Raw genomic sequence first — 24078 nt, forward strand, 5'->3', positions numbered from 1 at the left:
AGCCACACAACCTCCAGTGGGAGGATAAAAATGCAAAGAGTGAGGATATGTACAGGGGTTTATAAACGATCTTGGATAGCATGAGATAAGAGGGCATAATCAGTACATTATAAACGAATAAGTGGTGAAAAGGGGGGGAGGGGAAAAGGAAGAAGGGAACGGGAGGGGGACAAAAAAGCTCAACTCACAGGGAGAATATATAAGTAGATTTTCATATAGGGATTCAGAGCCATATCCCTGTTCACTCTATCTCATACACATATGAAAGAGAAAAGGTTTATTTATACATTGATGTCCAAGCAGGTTCAAAAGAAGGTTATGTTATGTTTCTCTTATAGAAAAGGTGAGAACGATAGTTTTTCATTTAGCCCAGAGGGGGACATGGTGTCCAGAGCGAAAATCCAACGACATTCTCGTTGAGCTAAGATTTTCTTTCTGTCACCTCCCCTGATACCACATAATATTCTGCCTATTCCAATAAATTTAATTTCATCAGTATTGCACTTATGGTGTAACCTAAAGTGTTTTGGGATGGTTTTTAATACAGAGACATCCTCAGCCGTGCTCGCGGCTTTAATGTCTCTGATGTGCTCCCTCACTCGTATGTGGAACTGTCGGGACGTGAGTCCTACATAATGGAGGTTGCAAGTACAAGTGGCACGATAAATAACATAACTCGTACTACAAGAGATGTAATGAGTGATCCGATAGTCCCTACCCCCATCAGAAGATGAAAAACAGGCAGCTCTAGTGATGCTTCTGCATGCCATGCAGGATCCACATGGAAAACAGCCCCATCTCTGCACACCAGCACCGAACGGGTTCGGAGGATTTGCCACATAGTGGCTCCTTACTAAGATGTCTCTCAAATTCCGACTTTTCCTTGCGGTAAGTAATGGATGGTCAGGAAGGATTCTCCTCAAAGTAGGTTCTGTAGAGAGAATCGGCCAGTGTTTTTGTAATATTTGTCGCATTCTCGGCCATTGATTGTTGAAAGTTGAGATAAATCTCAAAGGGGGATCTTTCTTGGAGTTTTTACTTTTATTCACCAATAACAAGTCTCGAGGTGTTTTTTTGGCACAATGGTATCCCTGTTTTACAGCTCTCATACTGTATCCGCGTTCAAAGAATCGGTTTGACAGGTCCCGAGCCTGAGCCTCAAAGATCTCCTCTGAGGAGCAGATACGCTTCACTCTAAGAAATTGACCTGTTGGTACTGAACGGATTGTATGTACAGTATGTGCCGATGTTGCATGGAGGAGGGAATTTACTGATGTTTCCTTCCGGTACACATCCGTCTGGAGCGCACCATTATTTTGCACTCTTGTTTTCACATCCAAGAAGTCAATCTCTTTCCTCGAGTGTTTGTGAGTGAGTTTGATGTTTCTTTTGTTCTTATTGAGTTCACAGATGAAGTCATGAAGCCCAGGCTCCGACCCCTGCCAAATGATAAATAGATCGTCTATATATCTGTACCAGCACTGCGCATGGGAGGAGGCACCCGCGCCGTCAATGACAACCTCCCTCTCCCAATATCCCAGAAAGAGGTTGGCATACGACGGCGCACACGCCGCCCCCATCGCAGTGCCTCGTCTCTGTAAGAAGAAGCGGTCTTTGAATGTAAAAAAATTATGAGTTAAAATAAATTGTAGGAGTTCCAAAACAAGGTGCCATAGTGCAGAGTCTAGGTTACTCGTACTAAGGAAGAATTCTACTGCCTCCAATCCATCCGAATGATCAATGCTGGTGTACAGAGATTCGACATCCGCAGTAACCAGGGTCATATCTGAATCCAAGTACAGACCATCGATTTTTCTAAGGACGTCCGTAGTGTCCCTGACATAGGAGGGCAAGTTTTCGACCAAAGGATGTAAGTAGTGTTCAATAAATTTGCACACAGGGTCACAAAGCCCTCCTATGCCAGAGACAATCGGACGTCCCAGGGGTTCGAGAGCATTCTCATGTACTTTGGGTAGTAAATAGAATGTAGGGACTACCGGACACTGTACCACCAACCCATCAAATATTTTTTTGGGGATGATCCCCTGTGCAAATGCTCATTCCAGAATATCAATTAGAGTTTGAGAGAAGTCACTCAAGGGATTATGGGTAAGAGGGGTATATGCCTCACGGTCCCTCAGCTGTCTAAAGGCCTCCTTCTCGTACCTCCGAGCCGGCCAGACCACCACATTGCCCCCCTTATCTGCTGGTTTTATGACCACATCCTTCATGCCCCTCAATTCCTTGAGGGCTTTATGTTGGACCCCCGTCAAATTATCATTTCTCCTCCAATTGGGAATCCTTTTAAAATCCTCATTAACAAGTTTGTTAAATATTTCTATCTGGGGGCACAGGGAGAAGGGGGGTCGTGGTCGATCTAGGCAACACCGAGGACGGGAAGGCACCTGTAGCAGCAGGGATACTCTCTTGTGCCAACTCCTCCAATGCCGCTAATGCTTCCTCCTCTTGTAAGGTATTCAGGTCCTGTCCACTCACCGGGCGAGTATGAAGTTTTCGTAAAGTTACTTTTCTTAGAAAGAGTTGTAAGTCTTTTATTGCTAAAAAAGAATCAAAGTTGTTATCAGGGACAAAAGTAAGACCTAAGCTAAGTACTTCCCGTTGTGCATCGGTTAATACGTGTTCAGAAAGGTTGATTACCTCTAAACTATTGCTTTGTTTGGGCTTCTTTTCCTTGGAATGGGGTGGTGTTAGTTTGCGTTTATTCTGGCTTTTGCCCTTATTAGATCCTTGCCTTCCCTGACCAATCCGCTCTTTATAAGTATTGCCAAACTGACCGCTTGTAGAGGGATCCTCATCCATTGAGGATAAGGATGAGAAAGAGTGTGTCCGGGGTCTGGGGGTCGCATTGTTCGACCTCTGTTTGTTCCTCCATCTATAAACATGGTTCTCAGCGTAATCCAAGAGATCCCTTTGATATTTTTTAGACTTAGAATTCACAATCTCTTTTTCCCATATCACAAAGTCCCCCTCCTGATCTTTATTAACCTTCAACAATGCTTCAGAGTCAAGTTTTTCTGTCAAAGTCACCTGGATTGAGTTGATTTCACTTTCAATCATTTCCAGGGTGGTCATATTGGATTTGATTAATAATTCCATGTACCCCCTGGAGCAGTTAGATAGGTTTTCCCACTCCTTCTTAAACCCCTCATCTTCAATTGTAAATGAAGGAAAAACCTGCACGCGAAGGCCTCGGGGAATCAGTCCCTTAATATATCTCTCTAGGAAAGCTTTGTTCCACCATATCCATGTTTTCTTATTATAAAGTTGTTTTAACTTAGTAATCAAGTCCTCAGTCTCTCCAGTTTTTAAAACCACACATGATTCCTCACCAAATACCTCATCTAGTTTGGTAAGCCACGTTTTCTCACGTGCCTTATAGTCCATGCGTTCAGGTTGAATAGCTGTGAAAATACACAGTATAGTCAATATATGCATAATACCTACGCAACGGGTGATTAACTCACATGTTATCCCATACATGGGGAAAGAGGGGATTTTACCACATCATAATGTATATAAACCTATAAGAGAAATGGTGCACCCCAAAAATGCAACTCAGTGCTAGAGAATGAATTAAAAGATATATATATATTTTTTTTTTGTCATTGGATTTTTGCTCTGGACACCATGTCCCCCTCTGGGCTAAATGAAAAACTATCGTTCTCACCTTTTCTATAAGAGCTAATCCGTGTTTTTGTCCCTCTCTCTCCAAATGGTTTTAAATTTGTATGTTGTTCTTTTAACTGATTTTTATATACTCTTTTCACATTCCATAGTTGGATACAAGATTATCTTTGATGTCTCTATTTATATACCCTACCTATTGATGGACGTGACCCTCAACTCTATAAGCCATTATGGGATCCTGTGAGAAATGGAGCGCATATGGAGATAAACACAGTCCTAGATTTGGGAACGCAGAAGAAATATAGGATTGTCTTCCTTGGGACCACATATGCCAACGCATATTGCATTTGAGTGATGTCCCATTTAATGAAATTTACTTGTTCCCATACGGATTGTGACTGTCCCGTTTGTTGTCTCTCTATGCTCCTCTCTTGGTCCCCCGGTCCCAATACTCTCCACAACCCACTAATTGGACAATGATTTAAGATGAGAGAGTGGTGAGTTCTGCCCTTCATTTTTGCCCATAAGGAAAATGGCCACCTGGATGTGCGCACGTGCTGTGGGTCCCTGCAGCACCATCATCACCGAAGGCATCCATACGATGCGACGCGGGAAATGACATCACAGGAAACACTTTCCTGACCCGCGCCGTCATCGCGATGGCTGGAACTGACCTATGGACGCCGGGATTTCGCTCGCGTGCGCCATCACCAATGGCTGTTATGGACATTTTGATTGAGGATATAAATGGACATGAGACCTCATACATACCACACCGCCCCCCGAGGAAGCCCACCACGCGAAACGCGCGTCGGGGCGCGATCACAGCGGGATACATATGGGTAAGCCTGACTCATGTTAAGTGGCGAGCGCACATATATGTGTATACTGTTTACTAGGTTGCTATTTGAATTGTGCGCATGGCACTGGTACTGTCCTATGAGTCCATGCATGTTTGTGGCTTAAACCAGGAATACTGCCGTTTTGGCATCTATTAATACAAAGGACCCTTATGCACCCTTATATATAGAGCCCCTATGCCCCTCTGTGATCTTTCTTTCATGTATCTCTCACCTCATACCCATTGATCTTTCTTTTATATTTTTGTAGTGATTTTGGTTTTTAAATATACCTAAATAAAATATATATCTTTTAATTCTTTCTCTAGCACTGAGTTGCATTTTTGGGGTGCACCATTTCTGTTATAGGTTTATATATGTTATTCTGTAATGTGTTTTATTGTCTGTACAAGTCCCCTCTAAAATGTAAAATGCTGTGGAATATGTTGGCGCTATATAAATAAAAATTACTGTATTCATCCATGTAGTGCCATAAACCCCCATATAGTGCTGTATAAATCTATATGGTGCTTTATACCCACCATCTTGTCCTTTGTTCATTTATCTCAGCAACCGATCCTGCTGTGAAAAACAAGTGATTGGCTTCTCCATTAATAACAATGTGAGATTCAGACCAAGAAATAGATCAGTCTTTGAAAGTTCATTGATCAGGTTTCTCCACTGGTCTGGGGAGCAAAGGGTGTGTAACATCAGAGGAAGTGCAGATCTGAACATTGAGAAACATGAAAATGCAGCTAAGCACTGAAAGAGTTAACAGCCCATCCTCCCCCATTACCAGGAGAACACTGGAGGCAGAGGGCACTAGGACCCAGTGCTCAGAGAATGGGTTCATTAAGTGAGAGGTGACCAGCAGGAGTCCTTCATAACATGCTAATGTTAATCTAGGTGACACCTTTAATACTTTTAAGACGTGGAGCCCCAAACTGGATCCCATATTATAAAGGCTACCCCTCTATAAATATCTAGAGGCCACAAATACATTGGGATCAAATGATCTCTTTATACATCCTCAAATCGTATTTGCTTTTGTTGCTGCTGCCTGATATTGATTGCTCAACTTGTAACCAGAACTCCCAAGTCCTTCTTTTCTGTAGACTGGAACTTTACTCTCCTTCACAAGGTCATTAATGAAGAGATTAAAGATAATTATTCCAAACCTCTTTTTGGCCCCTACTGCTCCCAGTCCAGATCCTTGTGGTCCCCACCTAACAGATTATTAGATGAATCACCTGATGTAGAGGTAAAAGCTTTGCATCAGACAGAATTCACACTTTGTAAAGAGGAGCAGCAGAAAAAGGTGGTGATCCAGTGATCTGCCTTATCTGACCTCTTTATTGTGGGGTCAGGGTGTTTCAGGAGAAGGGATGAGTTCCTGAAGCACTTTTCATTTATGGTGCAGGGGTTTGTGGGGACTGTAAATGATCAATAGGGTGGTCTCCAATGTAGGGGCTGCGGGATCTGAGTATCTGGTATATATGGGGGTATACGGAGCACTATATGGGGAGTATACAGCACCACATAATGATTTACAGCAGTATATGGAGGATCTATAGCACTATATAAAGGGTATACAACATTATATGGATGGTATATAGCATTATAAGGGGGTATACAGCTGGATATGTAGGGTATACTTCACTATCAGAACCATTTGTGACCAACATCCTCATGATAGAAAGTGGAAAAAGGACAGTAAAAAGGGCGGGAAATTCAAAATCCCCAACAGTTCTGTGCTTCGCCCACATCTGCTCCCAGTACAGATCCTTGAGGTCCCCACTTCTGGCAATATCATACTTAGAAAATCTACCATTTAAAACATGTTTCCTGTCCCTTAACCAGTTCTTCACCCATCTGCATACTGGACCGAGTCCCGGCTTCTGGCTGTTGTGTGGTTCAGCGTCAGACGCCTTTGCAAAGTCCAGATATATCACATCGGACGCATGACTAACAACCAAAATAGCACTTACCTTCTCAGAAGTCTAACATGTAGGTTAGGCATAACTTCTCTTTCATGGATCCATCCTGGTGGTCAACTATATTTTCTGCAATACGTTTTTGCAAAGAATTTCTTGCAGGACACAGACAAGTAGCCACAGCTCTGATGTAGACGAGGTGGGTGGCTCTTAGAAGAGCCTTTGGGTTGGTGGAGCAGAGCTTGGAGCAGATCACTTGGCGCTGGTGTACTTGGTGACGGCCTTGGTGCCCTCGGACACGGCGTGCTTGGCCAGCTCTCCGGGCAGCAGCAGGCGCACAGCGGTCTGGATCTCCCGGGAGGTGATGGTGGAGCGCTTGTTGTAGTGAGCCAGGCGGGAGGCTTCCCCTGCAATGCGCTCAAAGATGTCATTGACAAAGGAGTTCATGATGCCCATAGCCTTGGAGGAGATGCCGGTGTCAGGGTGGACCTGCTTCAGCACCTTGTACACATAGATGGCATAGCTCTCCTTCCTGGTCTTTCTCCGCTTCTTGCCATCCTTCTTCTGAGTCTTGGTCACAGCTTTCTTGGAGCCCTTCTTGGGCGCTGGAGCAGACTTGGCAGGTTCAGGCATGATGATAGCAGAATGTTCACTTCACTGGAGAGAGAGAATAATGATCCTGCTCCTCCCAGAGCGGCCATATTTATAGCCTGGCCATGCAAATGAGCAATGCTGTCAGATCGCTGTTCTATTGGGTGAGAAAGTCATGTGACCAATATATTTAATGATCTCCGCCCACTGCAGCTGATTGGTGTTTCCACAAATCTTGTTTGCATTGTTGACTTGAGATCCAGCCAATGGAGGGGTAGCAGCAGGTTATAAAAGGCGCAGAAGACTTCATACTCAACCATACAAGAGTTCTTTGTTTGCTGATAACTGTGAGCGTAGTGATGTCTGGACGCAGCAAACAAGGAGGGAAGGTCCGTGCTAAAGCCAAGACCCGCTCATCCCGGGCAGGACTGCAGTTCCCGGTTGGTCGTGTGCACAGGCTTCTCCGCAAGGGTAACTATGCTGAGAGGGTGGGCGCCGGCGCTCCGGTCTATCTGGCTGCTGTGCTGGAGTATCTGACCGCTGAGATCCTGGAATTGGCCGGCAATGCCGCCCGGGACAACAAGAAGACCCGCATCATCCCCCGCCACCTGCAGCTGGCCGTGCGCAATGACGAGGAGCTGAACAGGCTGCTGGGTGGGGTGACCATTGCCCAGGGGGGCGTCCTGCCCAACATCCAGGCCGTGCTGCTGCCCAAGAAGACCGAGAGCAGCAAGGTGAGCAGCAAGTCAGGCAAGAGCAAGTGAGCGCCGCTGATCCTGTATCATCCACACAACCCAAAGGCTCTTCTAAGAGCCATCCACACCGTCACCACAAGAGCTGGCGCCGCTGATCTCAGGAATTATCTGTTCTATAGCAGAGATTATTTATATAGCACCGTTAATTCCATAGTGTTGTACTGTACATGAGGAGGGGTTACTTACAGAATGTAAACTAACAATGATAGATTGGAACAGAGGGAAGAGGACCCTGCCTTTGTAGGCTTATATTCTACAGGATGATGGGGAAGGAGACTGTAGGTTGAAGGGGGGGGGGGGGGTTGCAGTGGCAGCGGGGTCATTGCAGGTTGTAAAATTTCTTGCAGAGATGGGTTTTCATGTTACGTTTGAAGGATCCGAATGTGGATAATCGGACATGTTGGAGCAAAGAATTCCAGAGGATGGGGGATAATCTGGAGAAGTCTTGGCGGCAATTGGGTGAGGAACAAATAAGTGTGGAGGAGAGGAGACTGAAGATATCGGTAGATTAGTTCGGAGATGTACGGAGGAGAAAGGTTATGGATGGCTTTGTTTTAGATCGATGAATTGGGAGCCAATGAAGGGATTTGTAAAGGGGGGACGAGCGAGATGAACTAGTGAGGCAGCAGAGTTAAGGACGGACTGGAGAGGTGCGAGAGTGTTCGCAGGTAGGCCACAGAGGAAGATGTTGCAGTAGTCGAGGCGGGAGATGATGAGGGCATGCACAATCATTTTAATAGATTGAGGGTTGAGGAAAGGACGGATTCTGGAAATATTTTTGAGCTGGAGGTGGTAAGTTTGTATGTGGGTTTTGAAGGACTGAGCAGAGTCAATGGTTACTCCAAGGCAGTGAATTTCCGGCACAGGGGAATATATGATGTCATTTATTGTGATGGGGTAGAGTGGATACGTGAGACGGAGGAAAGATTGAGTACAGATTTGTCCACATTGAGCTTGAGGAAGCGAGAGGAGAAAAAGGAGGATATGGCTGATACTCCGGGATTCTGGACAGCAGAGAGGTACAGGCGCATCTCGTAAAATGTGAATATCATCAAAAAGTTAATTTATTTCAGTTCTTCAATACAAAAAGTGAAACTCATATTATATAGATTCATTACAAACAGAGTGATCTGTTTCAAGTGTTTATTTCGGTTAATGTTGATGATTATGGCTTACAGCCAATGAAAACAGAAAAATCATTCTCAGTAAATTAGAATGCTTGAAAAATGATTTTAAAATCCGAAATGTTGTCCTACTGAAATGTATGTTCAGTAAATGCACAATATTTGGCAGGTGCTCCTTTAGCATCAATTACTGCATCAATGCGGCGATGTGGCATGGAGGTGATCAGCCTGTGGCTGCTGAGGTGTTATGGAAGCCCAGGTTGCTTTGATAGCAGCCTTCAGCTCGTCTGCATTGTTGGGTCTGGTGTCTCATCTTTCTCTTGACAATACCCTATAGATTATCTATGGCGTTAAGGTCGGGCGAGTTTGCGGGCCAATCAAGCACAGTGATACTGTTTGCTTGATGATATTCTAAATTTGTGAGATGCACCTGTAGATCTGAGTTTCATCAGCATTCAGATGGTACTGAAAGCCATGGGACTTAAAGTTGTCCCAGGCCAAGGGTAAAGATGCATGAGTAAGAGACGATGTGTAGTAGGAGGCAGTGGTCAACTGTATTGAAGGCAAAGGACAGGTCAAGAAGGAGGAGTATAGAATTGTCTGTTGGCTTTGGCTGTAAATCGTTAGTAATTTTGGTCTGGACATTTTCAGTGGAATGGTGGGAACGGAAGCCAGATTGTAGGTTGTCGAATAGTGAGTTACATGAGAGATTAGAGGAAAGTTCAGCGTGAACATGCTGCTCAAGGAGATTGAAAGCGAATAGGAGCAACGATATGGGGCGATAGCCCCCCTCCGTTATAGAGTTCATCTGGAGGCTCATGGAGCAAACAGTGTCAGAGTCTTAATATCTGCGATATGCTGTGAAAAGGGAGAAGAGAGGGAAAGAATAGGGAAAGGATGTGAATAAAAATTAACTTTTATTAATTATTAAATCAAATATTCATTTCTTAATAACAATTGTACATACATCCAGTTGAGGATGTATATTGGATCACAGTTAATGAATTAGTATGTATTATTGGTGACCATGATCCACTAAAGTCCAGATAGAAAACAGATAAAGGGGATGTAATCTATTGTAGATTCCTAACCAGTGTCCCTATTTTAATTAACGGTTGGGTTTATATATTAACTAGACGGTGGCCCGATTCTAACGCATCGGGTATTCTAGAATATGTATGCGGCCGACCGGGCGAAATCAGCAGAGCGGTATTTAAATTTGGCGCAAAAATCGCTGATTGGTCGTCCGCGACCAATCAGCACAGCAGTGTTTAAATATGTCGGTAAGATCGCTGATTGGTTGCCTGCAGTGTCCGCGACCAATCAGCACAGCAGTGTTTAAATGTGGCGCCAAGATCGCTGATTGGTCGTGGGCTAACGGCCGCCATCTTTTTTCTGAAATCCCGCGTCGCTGATTTGCCGCTGGCGGACCAATGAGCGAGGCGGGATTTCCTGGACAGACAGACAGAAAGACAGACGGGATAAGACGATTATATATATAGAGTAGATGGTGGCCCGATTCAAATGCATCGGGTATTCTAGAATATGTATGCGGCCGACAGGGCGCAATCAGCAGAGCGGTATTTAAATTTGGCGCCAAAATCGCTGATTGGTCGAGGCCGGCAACCGTGACCAATCACCAAAGCGGTGTTAAAATTTGGCGCCTATATCGCAGATTGGTCACGGCCGACGGCCGCGACCAATCAGCAGAGCTGTGTTTAAATTTGGCGCCAATAATGCTGATTGGTCACCGCCGGTCGTTGCGACTAATCAGCAGAGCGGGGTTTAAATTTTGCGCCAATACTGCTGATTGGTCGCGGCTGGCGACCGCGACCAATCAGCAGAGCGTTGTTAAAATTTGGCGCTAATGTTGCTGATCACTGATCTTGCTGCAAAAGTTAAACACTGCTGTGCTGATTGGTCGCGGACGCTGCCCGCGACCAATCACCAATTTGGGCGACATTTAAATAGCGGCTGCGACCAATCACCGATCTTGCAGACACATTTAAACACCGCTGTGCTGATTGGTCGCGGCTGCTATTTAAATGTGGCGCCCAAATCGGTGATTGGTCACGGGCAGCGTCCGCGACCAATCAGCACAGCGGTGTTTAAATGTGGCGCCAAGATTGGTGATTGGTTGCGGGCGATATTTAAATGTGGCGCCCAAATGGGTGATTGGTCGCGGACAGCGAGCTGCTGCGAGCAGTCGCTCATGTCCCGGCTTCTCGCAGCGGAAGTAGCCGCACAGGCAGCGCCGCTCCCCGGTCATCACCAATACGATTTGCTGATTGGTCGGGTGCGGAGACCGGTGCAAAATTTAAACACCGCTGTGCTGATTGATCGCGGCCGCTGCCCGCGACCAATCACCGATTTGGGCGCCACATTAAATAGCGCCCGCGATCAATCACCGATGTTGACGCCACATTTAAACACTGCTGTGCTGATTGGTCGCGGCCAGCAATCCGTGAGCTTGGCGCCAAATTTAAACAACGCTCTGCTGATTGGTCGCGAACGCCAGCGGTGACCAATCAGCGATTTTGGCGCTAAATTTAAACATCGCTCTGCTGATGGTTGTTTTTAGCACTATTATTTTGCAGATAACTATACACAATGTAAATTTCTGCTTATTTAGACTCACAGGTTTATATAGACAGGAAACAAAGGAATTGCAAGTATTCAGGGTGGTCCTGACATGCACAATGGATATGACCTGGAGTCTTGTATTTAAGGTGGGAGGGGTTCAAGTACTTGGGTAATTCAGGGAACAAGATGGAATATACAGAAAACAAGTTCCCTTCATGATACCATTCATCTAGTGCGATAGATGCCCATAAGCTTTCCACGCCCATACTGTACTGTACACCCTCCACAGTGCGGAGTAACCAGATATTTAGTCACCCTGCAAGAGCTGATCACCCGGTGACAGCCGCCATCCTGACACCACATGTTACACAGAGCAGAAGAGATCAGCCTCAGAGCAGGAATCACACTCCGTGCTCAGCCAATCAGCGCTCAGCAGGGCTATGGCTCCGCCCACAGGCAGCTCCTCAGTGTTAACCCATTAGCGCCTGCGATGTCTCCAGCCGCCCCTGGAGCAGCAGCCTGCAGTCACCCCAGCACAGGGGGTCTCCAGCCCCTCGCCCTCCCCAGCAGCAGGAGCTCCTCCTCAGAAGATGTGGGCGGCTCTGAGAAGAGCCTTTGTGTTGTTAGAGCAGAACAGAAGCATTAACCCCCGAAGCCGTAGAGAGTGCGGCCCTGGCGCTTGAGCGCGTACACCACGTCCATGGCGGTGACGGTCTTCCTCTTGGCGTGCTCGGTGTAGGTGACGGCGTCACGGATCACGTTCTCCAGGAAGACTTTCAGGACGCCGCGAGTCTCCTCATAGATGAGGCCGGAGATGCGTTTGACTCCTCCTCTGCGGGCGAGACGGCGGATGGCAGGCTTGGTGATGCCCTGGATGTTATCACGGAGAACCTTCCTGTGCCGCTTGGCACCGCCCTTCCCCAGACCTTTCCCTCCTTTGCCGCGACCAGACATCTTCCAAGCAGTCAGCAGAAAGCTATGACTGACAGCGCGCAGTCCTCCTTTATATAGAGCGTGAGGGGACCAGAAAGAGGACTGCAGAGGTGACGCGCTTCCAGGGCGGGGATGAAAAGGAATTTGCATTATCAGCTCCGCCCCTTCCTCTGATTGGCCGAGCACAGAGCTGTTAGTGATTTTGAATTTCCCGCTCATTGTCCTGGTATTTTCCTGCTTCTACTGTGATGGTGGAAATAGTCACAGCCCTGATTCCTCTCTGGTGACATCCTGCTCGGAGGAATTACACTGTGACACCTGGAAATAACTCACTGTGAGGTCTATAGAGTTATATACTCTCCTCCATCCAGCGATGTATAAGCTCCATATCCTGCTGTATACCCCTATATAGCGCTGTATAAACTCCATATACAGTTTCCCCATATAGTGCTGTATACCTTTAATATACGGCTATATATCCCCCATATCCTGCTGTATACCCCTATATACCCTCCATATAGTGCTGTATACCTTTAATATACGGCTGTATTCCTCCATGAAGCGCTTTATACCCTCCATATTGTGCTCATTTATCTCAGCGGCAGGTTCTGCTGCAATAAACAAGTGATCGGCTTCTCAGTGACAGATTCAGATCTAGAAATCGATCAATCTTTAGGAGCTTATTGACCAGGTGCCTTCACCAGTCTGCGGAGCAAAAGGTGTGTAACATCAGAGGAGGATCAGCGAGAAAGTGCTGGAAACGTGCCGAGCACTGAAAGAGTTAACAGCCCATCTCCATCTATTGGCAGCAGAACAATGGAAACAGAGGGCACTAGGACCCAGTATTCTGGGAGAGAACAGGATTCCACGAGTGAGGGGTGAACTATAGAAACAGCAATAACCCACAAGGGGCACAATGATCCCATCAAGGTAAATCACTAGCACCAGGGATCCGATATATAAAAAGTAACTTTTAATAGAGAATTTTATAACTGCAGCTAAACCAACAGATAGATATCTAAACAGATACAAAACATATAGTGCAAAAGTCAACCAGTGCAATAATAAAAATGGTACTGTCACCACTTGTAGAGTTGTGAAGAGGCCGTCCATATAATCAGGAGGGGCATGGATACGAGGGCTCCCTAATTTCCCTGTAGTGCCCCGAGCAGGTCTCCCGTCCGGACAAGGACAGAACCAAAGTGCGGTCTATCCCGCTAGTGATGTCTCGGGTTTGTATGGAGACATTACAAGCAGGATAGACCACATTTGGGTAAAGTCCTTGTCAGGACACGACAGGGTTTATATGGACAGCCTCTTCAGAAGACTACAACTGGTGAGACTGTAATATGGTTTATTATTGACTTTTGCACTTTATATGCAGGTTTTGTGTCTGTTTAGATTATTGTTGGTTTAGCTGCAGTGTTAAAATAATCTGTTAAAAGTGACTTTTTAATTCTATATCAGACCCCTGCTGCTAGTGAAGGGTGAGCGAGTATCTATGGCTGCCGGCACCTGCTCCTCTATTATCAGACTTATCCCAATGTTCCACATCCCAATATAACTCATCCTCCCCATCTATTATCCTCTAAACCCTTCCTGCCCTCTATGGCTGGAAGTATTGACCCAAAATGGCCCTCCTGCTAACACACGAGGTACCAGTCAGTGCAGCCTCATGTTCCCCAGGGAGAGGAGCAAGACACGGACAAGCAGCCACAGCTCTGATGTAGACGGGGTGGGTGGCTCTTAGAAGAGCCTTTGGGTTGTGGGTACAGAGCTTGGAGCAGATCACTTGGCGCTGGTGTACTTGGTGACGGCCTTGGTGCCCTCGGACACGGCGTGCTTGGCCAGCTCTCCGGGCAGCAGCAGGCGCACAGCGGTCTGGATCTCCCAGGAGGTGATGGTGGAGCGCTTGTTGTAGTGAGCCAGGCAGGAGGCTTCCCCTGCAATGCGCTCAAAGATGTCATTGACAAAGGAGTTCATGATGCCCATGGCCTTGGAGGAGATGCCGGTGTCAGGGTGGACCTGCTTCAGCACCTTGTACACATAGATGGCATAGCTCTCCTTCCTGCTCTTCCTCCGCTTCTTGCCGTCCTTCTTCTGAGTCTTGGTCACAGCTTTCTTGGAGCCCTTCTTGGCTGCTGGTGCAGACTTGGCAGGTTCAGGCATGATGATAGCAGAATGTTCTCTTCACTGGAGAAAGAGAATAATGATCCTGCTCCTCCCAGAGCGGCCGTATTTATAGACCGGACATGCAAATGAGCAATGCTGTCAGATCGCTGTTCTATTGGGTGAGAATGTCATATGACCAATGGACATTCAATTATGTCTGTCCAGCCTCTGTTTGAAGACGTCCATTGAAGGGGAACTCACCACCTCTCGTGGCCGCCTGTTCCACTCATTAATCACCCTAACTGTCAAAAAGTTTTTTCTAATATCTAATCTGTGTCTCCTCCCATTTAGTTTCATCCCATTGCTTCTAGTCTTTCCTTGTGCAAATGAGAATAAAGATGATCCTTCTACAATGTGACAGCCCTTGACATATTTGTAGACAGCTATTAAGTCTCCTCTCAGTCTTCTTTTTTGCAAGCTAAACATTCCCAAATCCTGCAACCGTTCCTCATAGGACATGGTTTGCAGACCAGTCACCATTCTGGTCGCTCTTCTCTGAACTTGCTCCAGTTTGTCTATGTCTTTTTTAAAATGTGGTGCCCAAAACTGTACACAGTATTCCAGATGAGGTCTGACCAAAGAGGAGTAAAGACCGATAATGACTTCACGTGATCTAGACTGTATGCTTCTGTTAATACATCCCAGAATTGTATTTGCCTTTTTTGCTGCTGCATCACACTGTTGACTCATGTTCAGTCTATGATCTATTAGTATACCTAAGTCTTTTTCACATGTACTGTTGCTTAGTCCTATTCCTCCCATTCTGTATATGCTTTTTTCATTTTTATTGCCCAGATGTAGTACTTTGCATTTTTCCCTGTTAAAAACCATTCTGTTGGTTGCTGCCCACTGCTCCAGTTTATTTAGTTCTTTTTGAATCCTCTCTCTCTCTTCTCTAGTATTAGCTATCCCTCCTAGCTTTGTGTCATCAGCAAATTTAATCAGTTTACCCTCAATTCCTTCATCTAAATCATTGATAAAGATGTTGAACAATACGGGTCCCAGGACGGAGCCCTGTGGTACCCCACTTGAGACATTCATCCAGCTGGATGTGAAGCCATTTACAACCACCCTTTGAGTCCGATCACTAAGCCAGTTATGAATCCACCTAACAGTTGCCTGGTCCATTGCATACTTGGTCATTTTTTCAATAAGGATGGTGTGAGATACTTTGTCAAATGATTTGCTGAAGTCAAGATATACTATATCTACAGCATTTCCCTGATCCACCCAGTCAGTGATTCTGTCATAGAAGGAAATTAAGTTAGTCTGACATGACTTGTTAGTTACAAACCCATGCTGACTCTGGTTAATCACTTCATTCTTATCCATGTACTTACATACATGTTGTTTAATAATTTGTTCAAAGATCTTTCCTGGTATAGAAGTCAGACTCACCGGCCTATAGTTCCCTGGGTCCACCTTCTTCCCCTTTTTGAAGATAGGAACAACATTTGCTTTTCTCCAGTCTTCTGGGACTTCTCCTGTTCTCCAAGAATTTTCAAAGATTATGGAGAGTGGTTCTAAAATTTCTTCTACGATCTCCTTCAGTACTCTGGGGTGTAATTCATCTGGACCTGGAGACTTGAACTCATTTATGTTAGCTAAATATTCCCTCACAATCTTTCTGTTTACAGATAACTTGGATTCCTCTATTCCTTTAAAAGGACAGTGAAGATCAGTTGATGTTACATTTTTTTCTGAGAGAAAACAGATGCAAAATAGGAATTAAAAAGTTCGGCCTTCTCAACATCCTCTCTTACCATTTCTCCATTTTCATCCTGTAAAAATCCTATAGCATCTTTGACTTTTCTTTTACTTTTGACATACCCCCAAAATCCTTTTTTATTGCTTTTGACATCTCTTGCAAGCCTTAATTCATTGTCAGCTTTAGCTATCCTGATACGTTCCCTACAGGATCTGCAGACTGCATTATAATCTTCTTTAGATATGCCTCCCTCTTTCCATTTAATAAACATTTCTTTCTTTCTTTTTAGCATGTGTTTAAGTTCTGTGTTCATCCATCCTGGTTTCCTTAAATGCTTCCCATTCTTCCTACTTTTCGGGATTGTTAACGATTGTGCTTTGAGAATCTCATTTTTAAAAATTTCCCATCCTTCCTGGACATTTTTGTCCTTAAGGACATCCAGCCATTGGATCCCTCCTATTCTCTTTCTGAGTCTCTTAAAATCTGCCTTTCTAAAATCTAACCTTGAAGTTTGAGTCTTCACATGTCTTCCTCCTCTAGTTATCCAAAATTCTATAATAGCATGATCGCTGCCTCCTAGGGTCCCAGCCACCTTTACCTCCTCAACCATTTCCTCCCTGTTACTCAGGGTCCGGTTTCCCATCCTCCAGCCTCAAATCTCCATTTAACGGCATGGAATTTGAAAGGGCACTGTTCCAGCAAAGGTTTTTCCACAAATTTAGTAAACACTCTCCTATGTAGCAGAAAGCCCGTTACCACCCGCATTTATGCTAGAACTTGGAGAAAGTTCCTGTCCTTTGCAGAGTTCAGACTAGAGGATGGGATCCCTATTGGGAAGATACTAGAATTTCTACAGCTGGGTCTAGAACAGGGCCTAACCACTAGTACGTTGAAGGTACAAGTTTCGGCTTTAGGAGCCTTATTTTCTTTGGATATATAGCAGCTAATTATTGGGTAGCACGGTTTATAAAAGCCTCTTTCAGGTGTAGACCTATTATTAAATCCAGACCCTCTCCCTGGGATTTAAACCTGTTCTTAAATGCCTTGACTAACACCCCCTTCGAACCTCTAGATTCAGCCACCCATAAAATTATTCTTCTTAAAACAGCCCAAACTTCGGCCAGAAGAGTAACTGACATACAGGCTTTTTCTATGTCCCCACCATTTACTCAAATTATGGATGATAGAATTGTACTAAAACCTGACCCGGCTTTTCTTCCAAAAGTAGTCTCACGTTTTCATAGAACTCAAGAGGTAAATCTTCCAACTTTTTGTTTCCCCCCTAAAAACCAGAAAGAGGAGAAACTACATACATTAGATGTTAGAAGGTGCGTGCTTAAATATCTGGAGGTTTCCCAGAGTTTTAGGAAAGATAGTTCCCTATTTATATGCCATCAGGGGGCTACGAAGGGTTGTAAAGCTTCAAAATCTACAATTGCGAGGTGGATTAGAGAATCCATCACCCTCGCCTACTCCTCGGGAGATAAGGAAGTACCGGAAGGGTTGAGGGCACACTTCACCAGAGCAGTAGCAACTTCCTGGGCTGAGAAGACAGGGGTTTCCATTGAAGACATATGTAAGGCTGCCACCTGGTCTTCTCCCTCCACCTACTATAGGCATTATAGGTTAGATTTGGGCAACTCCTCTGATCTCACCTTTGGGAGAAGGGTGCTTCGGGCTGTGGACCCTCCCTAATCTCCTTCGTCTCTGTAATTCTCTCATGGTGCTGTCATGGGAGTACGAATAAAGCCTTAGTAACTTACAGGTAACTGGATTTTTCGGAGCCCATGACAGCACCCTTATATTGCCTCCCTACACTGGTGTTTTGCACCCCCATAAGGTTGTTTCCTTCTTTTTACACCCACGGGGGAAGTTAGTTAAAGTCGTTGGCTTAAATTGAATGTTGTGTTTTATCTTGTTGTAATTAACCATGGCGGTCCTCTCATGCTCTGTTAACTTAAACTGAGGCGGGAGAGAGGTGCCGCCCTTTTTAACCTGTAGGTTTCCTGTCCTTGATGGGCGGATCCTCTCTCTCATGGTGCTGTCATGGGCTCCGAAAAATCCCGTTACCGGTAAGTAACTAAGGCTTTTTGTCTCATCTATTCATAGCACATTCTCCCAGGAGCTTTGTGGCTTGTCAACATGTAGTTTGGCAAATTCCAGTCTGGCTTTTTTATGATTTTTTTTCAACAATGGTGATCTCCTTGGTCATCTCCCATGAAGTCCTCTTTGGATCAAACAACAACGGATGGTGCTATCTGACACTGATGTTCCTTGAGCTTGAAGTTCACATTTAATCTCTTTAGAATTTATCCTGAGCTCTTTTGTTACCATTCGTATTATCCGTCTCTTTGATTTGTCATCAATTTTCCTCCTGCGGCCACGTCCAGGGAGGTTGGCAACAGTCCCATGGATCTTACATTTCTGAATAATATGTGCAACTGTAGTCACAGGAACATCAAGCTGCTTGGAGATGGTCTTATAACATTTACATTTAACATGCTTGTCTAGAATTTTCTTTATAATCTCCTGAGACAACTCTTTCTTTTGCTTCCTCTGGTCCATGTTGAGTGTGGTACACACCATGTCACCAAACAGCACAGTGAGTATCTGTAGCCCTGTATACAGGCCCACTGACTGATAACAAGATTGTAGACACCTGTGATGCTAATTAGTGGACACAACTTGATTTAACATGTCCCTTTTGTCACATTATTTTCAGGGGTCCCATCATTTCTGCCCAGGCCTATTTCATGAGTTTAATTTTTTTTAAAATTCTGTGGAAGCAGGGTTGAAAAGCAATGACTGACTTTCATTTGTTCATTTTCAAAGATTTTTAATTTATTATTACTTTTGTCAGATTCAAGTTATTTCTATGACCATTGTGGGTTTTTCTTTCATTAAACGAGGAGTACCAACAATTTTGACCATGTGTGTATGTCTCGTTCACGCAGACTGCTCACAGTTGCACCAGCAACATGGGGCCTGTTAAATGATGGCTCCTGGGACACTTTGGAGAAATTACCCTAACTCTGATGCCACCATCAAATCAATGTAATGCCAAATTAAAGTAACTAAATCTAAGTGTTAGTATATCTGAAATCAAGACTAGAGAAGTCCGGCAAGCATGCATTAAGCCACCCCACATCATAATCACAGGGTAGGATTGGTGTGATGTTCTCTCATGAAGGCCTCTTCATGGCACAGCTCATATGGTTATCAGACTTATCATAGGCTATCATTGCATCCAAGAGAAAAGAGGGACTCATCGCAAAAGAGGATAGATGTCCAATGCCGCCTGGATCTGCGCCATGATAGTCTTTGAGAGAAGTGGGGTAAGGTCAATGAAGCACCTTTAGGTGGATGTCTGGGTCTTAACCCAATGTCGTGAAAATATTTTCATGCGTTAGGCTTGGGGTGTGATCTCCAATTTCATTTGCAGCCCCGAATAGATCACCATGCACCATCCTTATAATTTGACAATCCATCCGTGCAGAGATTCGCCTCCTTTCAACCCTTGCTGTCATTCCAGTCCATCATTGATATCTCAACCAATGGAACATGCAACATTAAACAGAGAGGACATCTCAGTCTATGCAAGTAGCGACCAAAAGTGATAAACCAAGGTGCCTCAGTTCATGGATTGTGTCCCTCTCAGTTTGCGACAAATGGCACATCAATGAACAGGAACTATTGCAGAATCATCCCAAAAGACTTGGTATAAAGTTTGAGCTTTTATGTAGCTAAAAAAAATGGCCTTTATTTTGGCTTTTATGCTCCTCTCACACGCCACAGATTGGAGCTCGGTGTTTGAACATTTGATCACTTGCAGATCTTAGCTACACCTGCTACTTCTTCATTTTGTATAACCTTACAGCTTGTCCTTCTTGGTGTTGCAATTCCAATGTTGAGGAGTGTATATAAATATATATTTCCATTGGTAGTATTTTTGCCTAATTTTCTTTGAAATAGTTTGTACTTTCGCTATGTATGAAGCTTGGATCAAATGCCAATGTCTAATCAGTGAGCTTCAGTTTTGTACCAGCAAAATTATTATTTTGGGTTGCTTACATAGTGCCTTCATTTTCTGCAGTGCTTTACATACATTATCATTGCTGTCCCCAATGGGGCTCACAATCTCAATTCCCTACAGTATGTGTTTGAAGCCTGGGAGGAAACACATGCAAACACTGGGAGAATATACAAACTCCTTACAGACGTGGTCATTGGTGGCATTTGAACCCAGGACCCCAGCGCTGCAAAGCTGCGATGCTAACCACTGAGTCACCATGCTGCCCTTGGTTCTGTTACCTATCTAGCATACCCACTAGAACATGCTGCTATCCAAAATGAGAAGCAATACTGGCTTTGATGAGTTTCCTTATCCTTTCTGGAGTTGGCATTCTTGGAGGTATCTTTTTCTAGAAAACCTTGGACCTCACCTCCTGCTCCCTCTTCGGCCGCCTACAATCTGGTTTCTGACCGCACCATTCTACTGAAACTGCACTGACTAAAGACACCAACGACCTACTAACAGCCAAATCCAAGCGACTCTACTCTGTCCTCCTGGACCTGTCATCTGCCTTCGACAAAGTGGACCATTCCCTCTTACTCTAGACTCTCTTCTCATCTGTCGGCATCACAGACTTGGTCCTATCCTGGATCTCCTCATACCTAGCAGATTGGACATTCAGTGTCTCACACTCACACACCACCTCCTCATCTCGCCCCCTATCTGTCGGTGTCCCCCAAGGTTCAGTTCTAGGACCCCTACTCTTCTCCATCTACACCTTAGGCCTGGGACAGCTCATAGAGTCTCATGGCTTTCATTATCACCTCTATGCCGACGACACACAGATCTACCTCTCTGCACCCGATCTCTCCTCCCTACTAACCAAAATCCCACAATGTCTGTCCGCTATTTCATCCTTCTTCTCTGCTAGATTTCTAAAACTTAACATGGACAAAACAGAATTCATCATCTTTCCGCCATCTCACTCAACCCTCCCAACTAACCTATCTATCAACGTCAATGGCTGTTCAGTCTCCCCAGTCCCTCAAGCTCGCTGCCTTGGGGTAACCCTGGACTCTAAACTCTCCTTCAAACCACATATCCAAGCCCTTGCCATTTCCTGCCGACTCCAACTCAAAAATATCTCCCGGATCCGCACATTCCTCAACCACGAATCTGCAAAAACACTAGTGCCTTCCCTCATCATCTCCTGCCTTGACTACTGCAACCTCCTGCTCTGTGGCCTCCCTACGAACAATCTTGCACCCCTTTAATCTATCCTAAACTCTGTTACCCAAATAATCCACCTGTCCCCCTGCTATTCCCCGGCCTCTCCTCTCTGTGCTCAAAGGCTCCAGTTCAAAACCCTAACAATGGCATGCAAAGTCATTCACAACCTGTCTCCTCCATATATCTCTGACCTAGTCTCCCGGTACATACCCGCACACAACCGCCGATCCTCACAAGATGTCCTTCTCTACTCCCCTCTTATCTCCTCCTCCCACAATCGCATACAAGATTTCTCCCATGCATCCCCCCTACTCTGGAACTCTCTACCCCAACATATCAGACTCTCGCCGACCGTGGAAACCTTCAAAAGGAACCTGAAGACCCACCTCTTCCGACAAGCCTACAACCTGCATTAACCATCGCTCCACCATACCACTCCACGACCAGCTCTACCCTCACTTACTGTATCCTCACCCATCCCTTGTAGATTGTGAGCCCTCGCGGGCAGGGTCCTCGCTCCTCCTGTACCAGTCGCCGTCACGTTTTGTTCAAGATTACTGTAAATGTTTTTGTTATGTATACCCCTTTTTCACATGTAAAGCGCCATGGAATAAATGACGCAATAATAATAAATAATTTATATTCAACACTCTAAAGATATACGTCATCAAGAGAACTGTAGCAGCTTCCTCTAAAGAACATATTCTACTATTATAATATCAATCATCAGTTTTAAAATAGACAATCTCTTAAGTACGGGTTGGAGTTGCATGTCTTGGGCAACCAATCATCAGGATGCCATTTTGTTATTTTTTTTTTACATTTTTAGATGACATCAAATTTATTATTATCAAAAAAAATTTACTTTGTGTTGTAAAGAGACTAGAAAATGAGGAATGATGAAATGTGTAAAATGTTTTGGCGTAACTTATTACTGTACTTATACAACAGAAATATGACAAATTTGGTGCAATCCAAAAACACGCTTTATAAAGAAAAGAATTGGGACATGTATTAATCACCGAATCCAGTCCCTTACCGTCTGCCTATATTTACATGTGTGACAGAATTTGTAAAGAGCTGATACTTGGCTAAGAAAAGTGTGTGGGAAGGTTCCCGGACACTCTATGGCTGCATTTTTAATGTGGACTGGCTCTGTACCATCCCTGGCCACATTAACCTGTCCACATGTTTTTGGTTGGGTGGTCCTTCCCAGTAAGTGCATTCGGGAGGGCACGGATAAAGTTCTGAGACCCGTGCTTGTGGAAGGCGGAGACTACACCGGGAGAAATAATGGCGGATGAGGACCGAGTATGGACACCCGGCCGTCGCCTTCATGAGACTAAAAGGTCACATTTCAAGTACAAGCAGCTGTGAAAAATTTGGCAGTATAGTATGGCAGCCTGTGGGTGGGTGGCTGGCTGCATACTTGCGCTTGCATTCCAAGGAATTGGGTAGGGACAACTGAAAGCTTCGCTGGAACAAGGACATGGACGGTGATTTTTGCAAGTCTGCAATGACAGGTGCATGGTGGGAGGCATCTTCGCATGCGCCAAGGATCACTTATGATAGGCACACTTTTAGGCAGTGACCTGGGAGTCAGAGATTCTTCCAGGGGTCATCCCCATGCTGTTCCTATGTCTTTTCAGCTCTGTATGCATGTGTCACACAACACATGGCCAGATAAGGTTGTGAAATGTTAAAATGACATTTCCCAGTGAATGAATTTGTCTTGGTTGAAAGCAATGCAAAAGTGCAAAAACGCATCAAAAACGCTACGTGTGAACATAGCCCAAGGTGTGGAGGTGCATTTTTATTTTTGTTCATTTATTTTGCCTTATATACAAGTCATTACCTTGGAAAGGGTGTTCCTTAACATATTTCCCAGAAAAATCCATTTTGGTTTAATTTTTGCATGTTTTATTGTGAGTCCGTAAAAGTGGCGTAATACCTCTGACAACATTGTTGACAGCAGTGATCTGGGTGTCCGAAATGCTTCCAGGGGTCTTCCCCCTGCTGATCCCAGGTCATTTGAGCACTCTTCCCATCAATTTGGGCAATTTTTAGGCCCTCTGCAGACCGCCGGAAAAATGCTAGTTTCCCATAGACTTACATTGGTCTCGTTACTCGGTCCTAGCACTCAAGCATTCCAATTTGCTCGACCCGAACGACGAGTACCCGAGCATTTTAGTGCTCGCTCATCACTAATAACAACCTATTCTTACAACCTTTTACTTGTAGGACGCCTGTAAGGAATAAACAATATTAAAACAATCAGCATCTCTTCAGCTGGAGTTTTTCGCACGTCTTCAATCAGATGTCTCTCACTAGGCTTTAACAGTTCTTTTTTTCTACAAAGTCTTTTAAGGAAAATCAATAATAAAACAAAAATAAATAATAATAATGTTTAACAAAACAGGCACAGTAATGTCAGTCTCTTCAGTAGCATAATTCAGCACAGATTAGATCTTTTCGCAGCACACTTCAATGCATACACAACCACCGGCTTTTCCTTCACAAGCACTCAATAATACACAGCATTCTTTATC

The 24078-nt window shown here is 44.7% G+C and overlaps 4 protein-coding genes across 4 annotated transcripts; 1 reads left to right on the plus strand and 3 right to left on the minus strand.

The window, feature by feature from the left end:
- Window positions 1–6536: 6536 nt before the first annotated feature.
- On the minus strand, window positions 6537–7087 carry LOC141164256 (histone H2B 1.1). The gene has a single exon (XM_073649383.1). It carries the CDS (start codon window positions 7052–7054, stop codon window positions 6674–6676), a length of 381 nt encoding a protein of 126 aa, XP_073505484.1. The 5' UTR covers window positions 7055–7087; the 3' UTR covers window positions 6537–6673.
- Window positions 7088–7358: 271 nt separating this feature from the next.
- On the plus strand, window positions 7359–7968 carry LOC141164255 (histone H2A.J-like). The gene has a single exon (XM_073649382.1). It carries the CDS (start codon window positions 7372–7374, stop codon window positions 7774–7776), a length of 405 nt encoding a protein of 134 aa, XP_073505483.1. The 5' UTR covers window positions 7359–7371; the 3' UTR covers window positions 7777–7968.
- Window positions 7969–12006: 4038 nt separating this feature from the next.
- Window positions 12007–12448, minus strand: LOC141164258 (histone H4). The gene has a single exon (XM_073649386.1). The coding sequence runs from the start codon at window positions 12426–12428 to the stop codon at window positions 12117–12119; it is 312 nt and encodes a 103-aa protein (XP_073505487.1). The 5' UTR covers window positions 12429–12448; the 3' UTR covers window positions 12007–12116.
- Window positions 12449–14195: 1747 nt separating this feature from the next.
- On the minus strand, window positions 14196–14590 carry LOC141164257 (histone H2B 1.1-like). Its single transcript, XM_073649385.1, has one exon. The coding sequence runs from the start codon at window positions 14574–14576 to the stop codon at window positions 14196–14198; it is 381 nt and encodes a 126-aa protein (XP_073505486.1). The 5' UTR covers window positions 14577–14590.
- Window positions 14591–24078: the final 9488 nt, after the last annotated feature.

Source organism: Phyllobates terribilis, unplaced genomic scaffold (assembly GCF_046119375.1).
Source record: "Phyllobates terribilis strain yellow unplaced genomic scaffold, ASM4611937v1 Scaffold_10__3_contigs__length_209671492, whole genome shotgun sequence".
NCBI lineage: Eukaryota > Metazoa > Chordata > Amphibia > Anura > Dendrobatidae > Phyllobates > Phyllobates terribilis.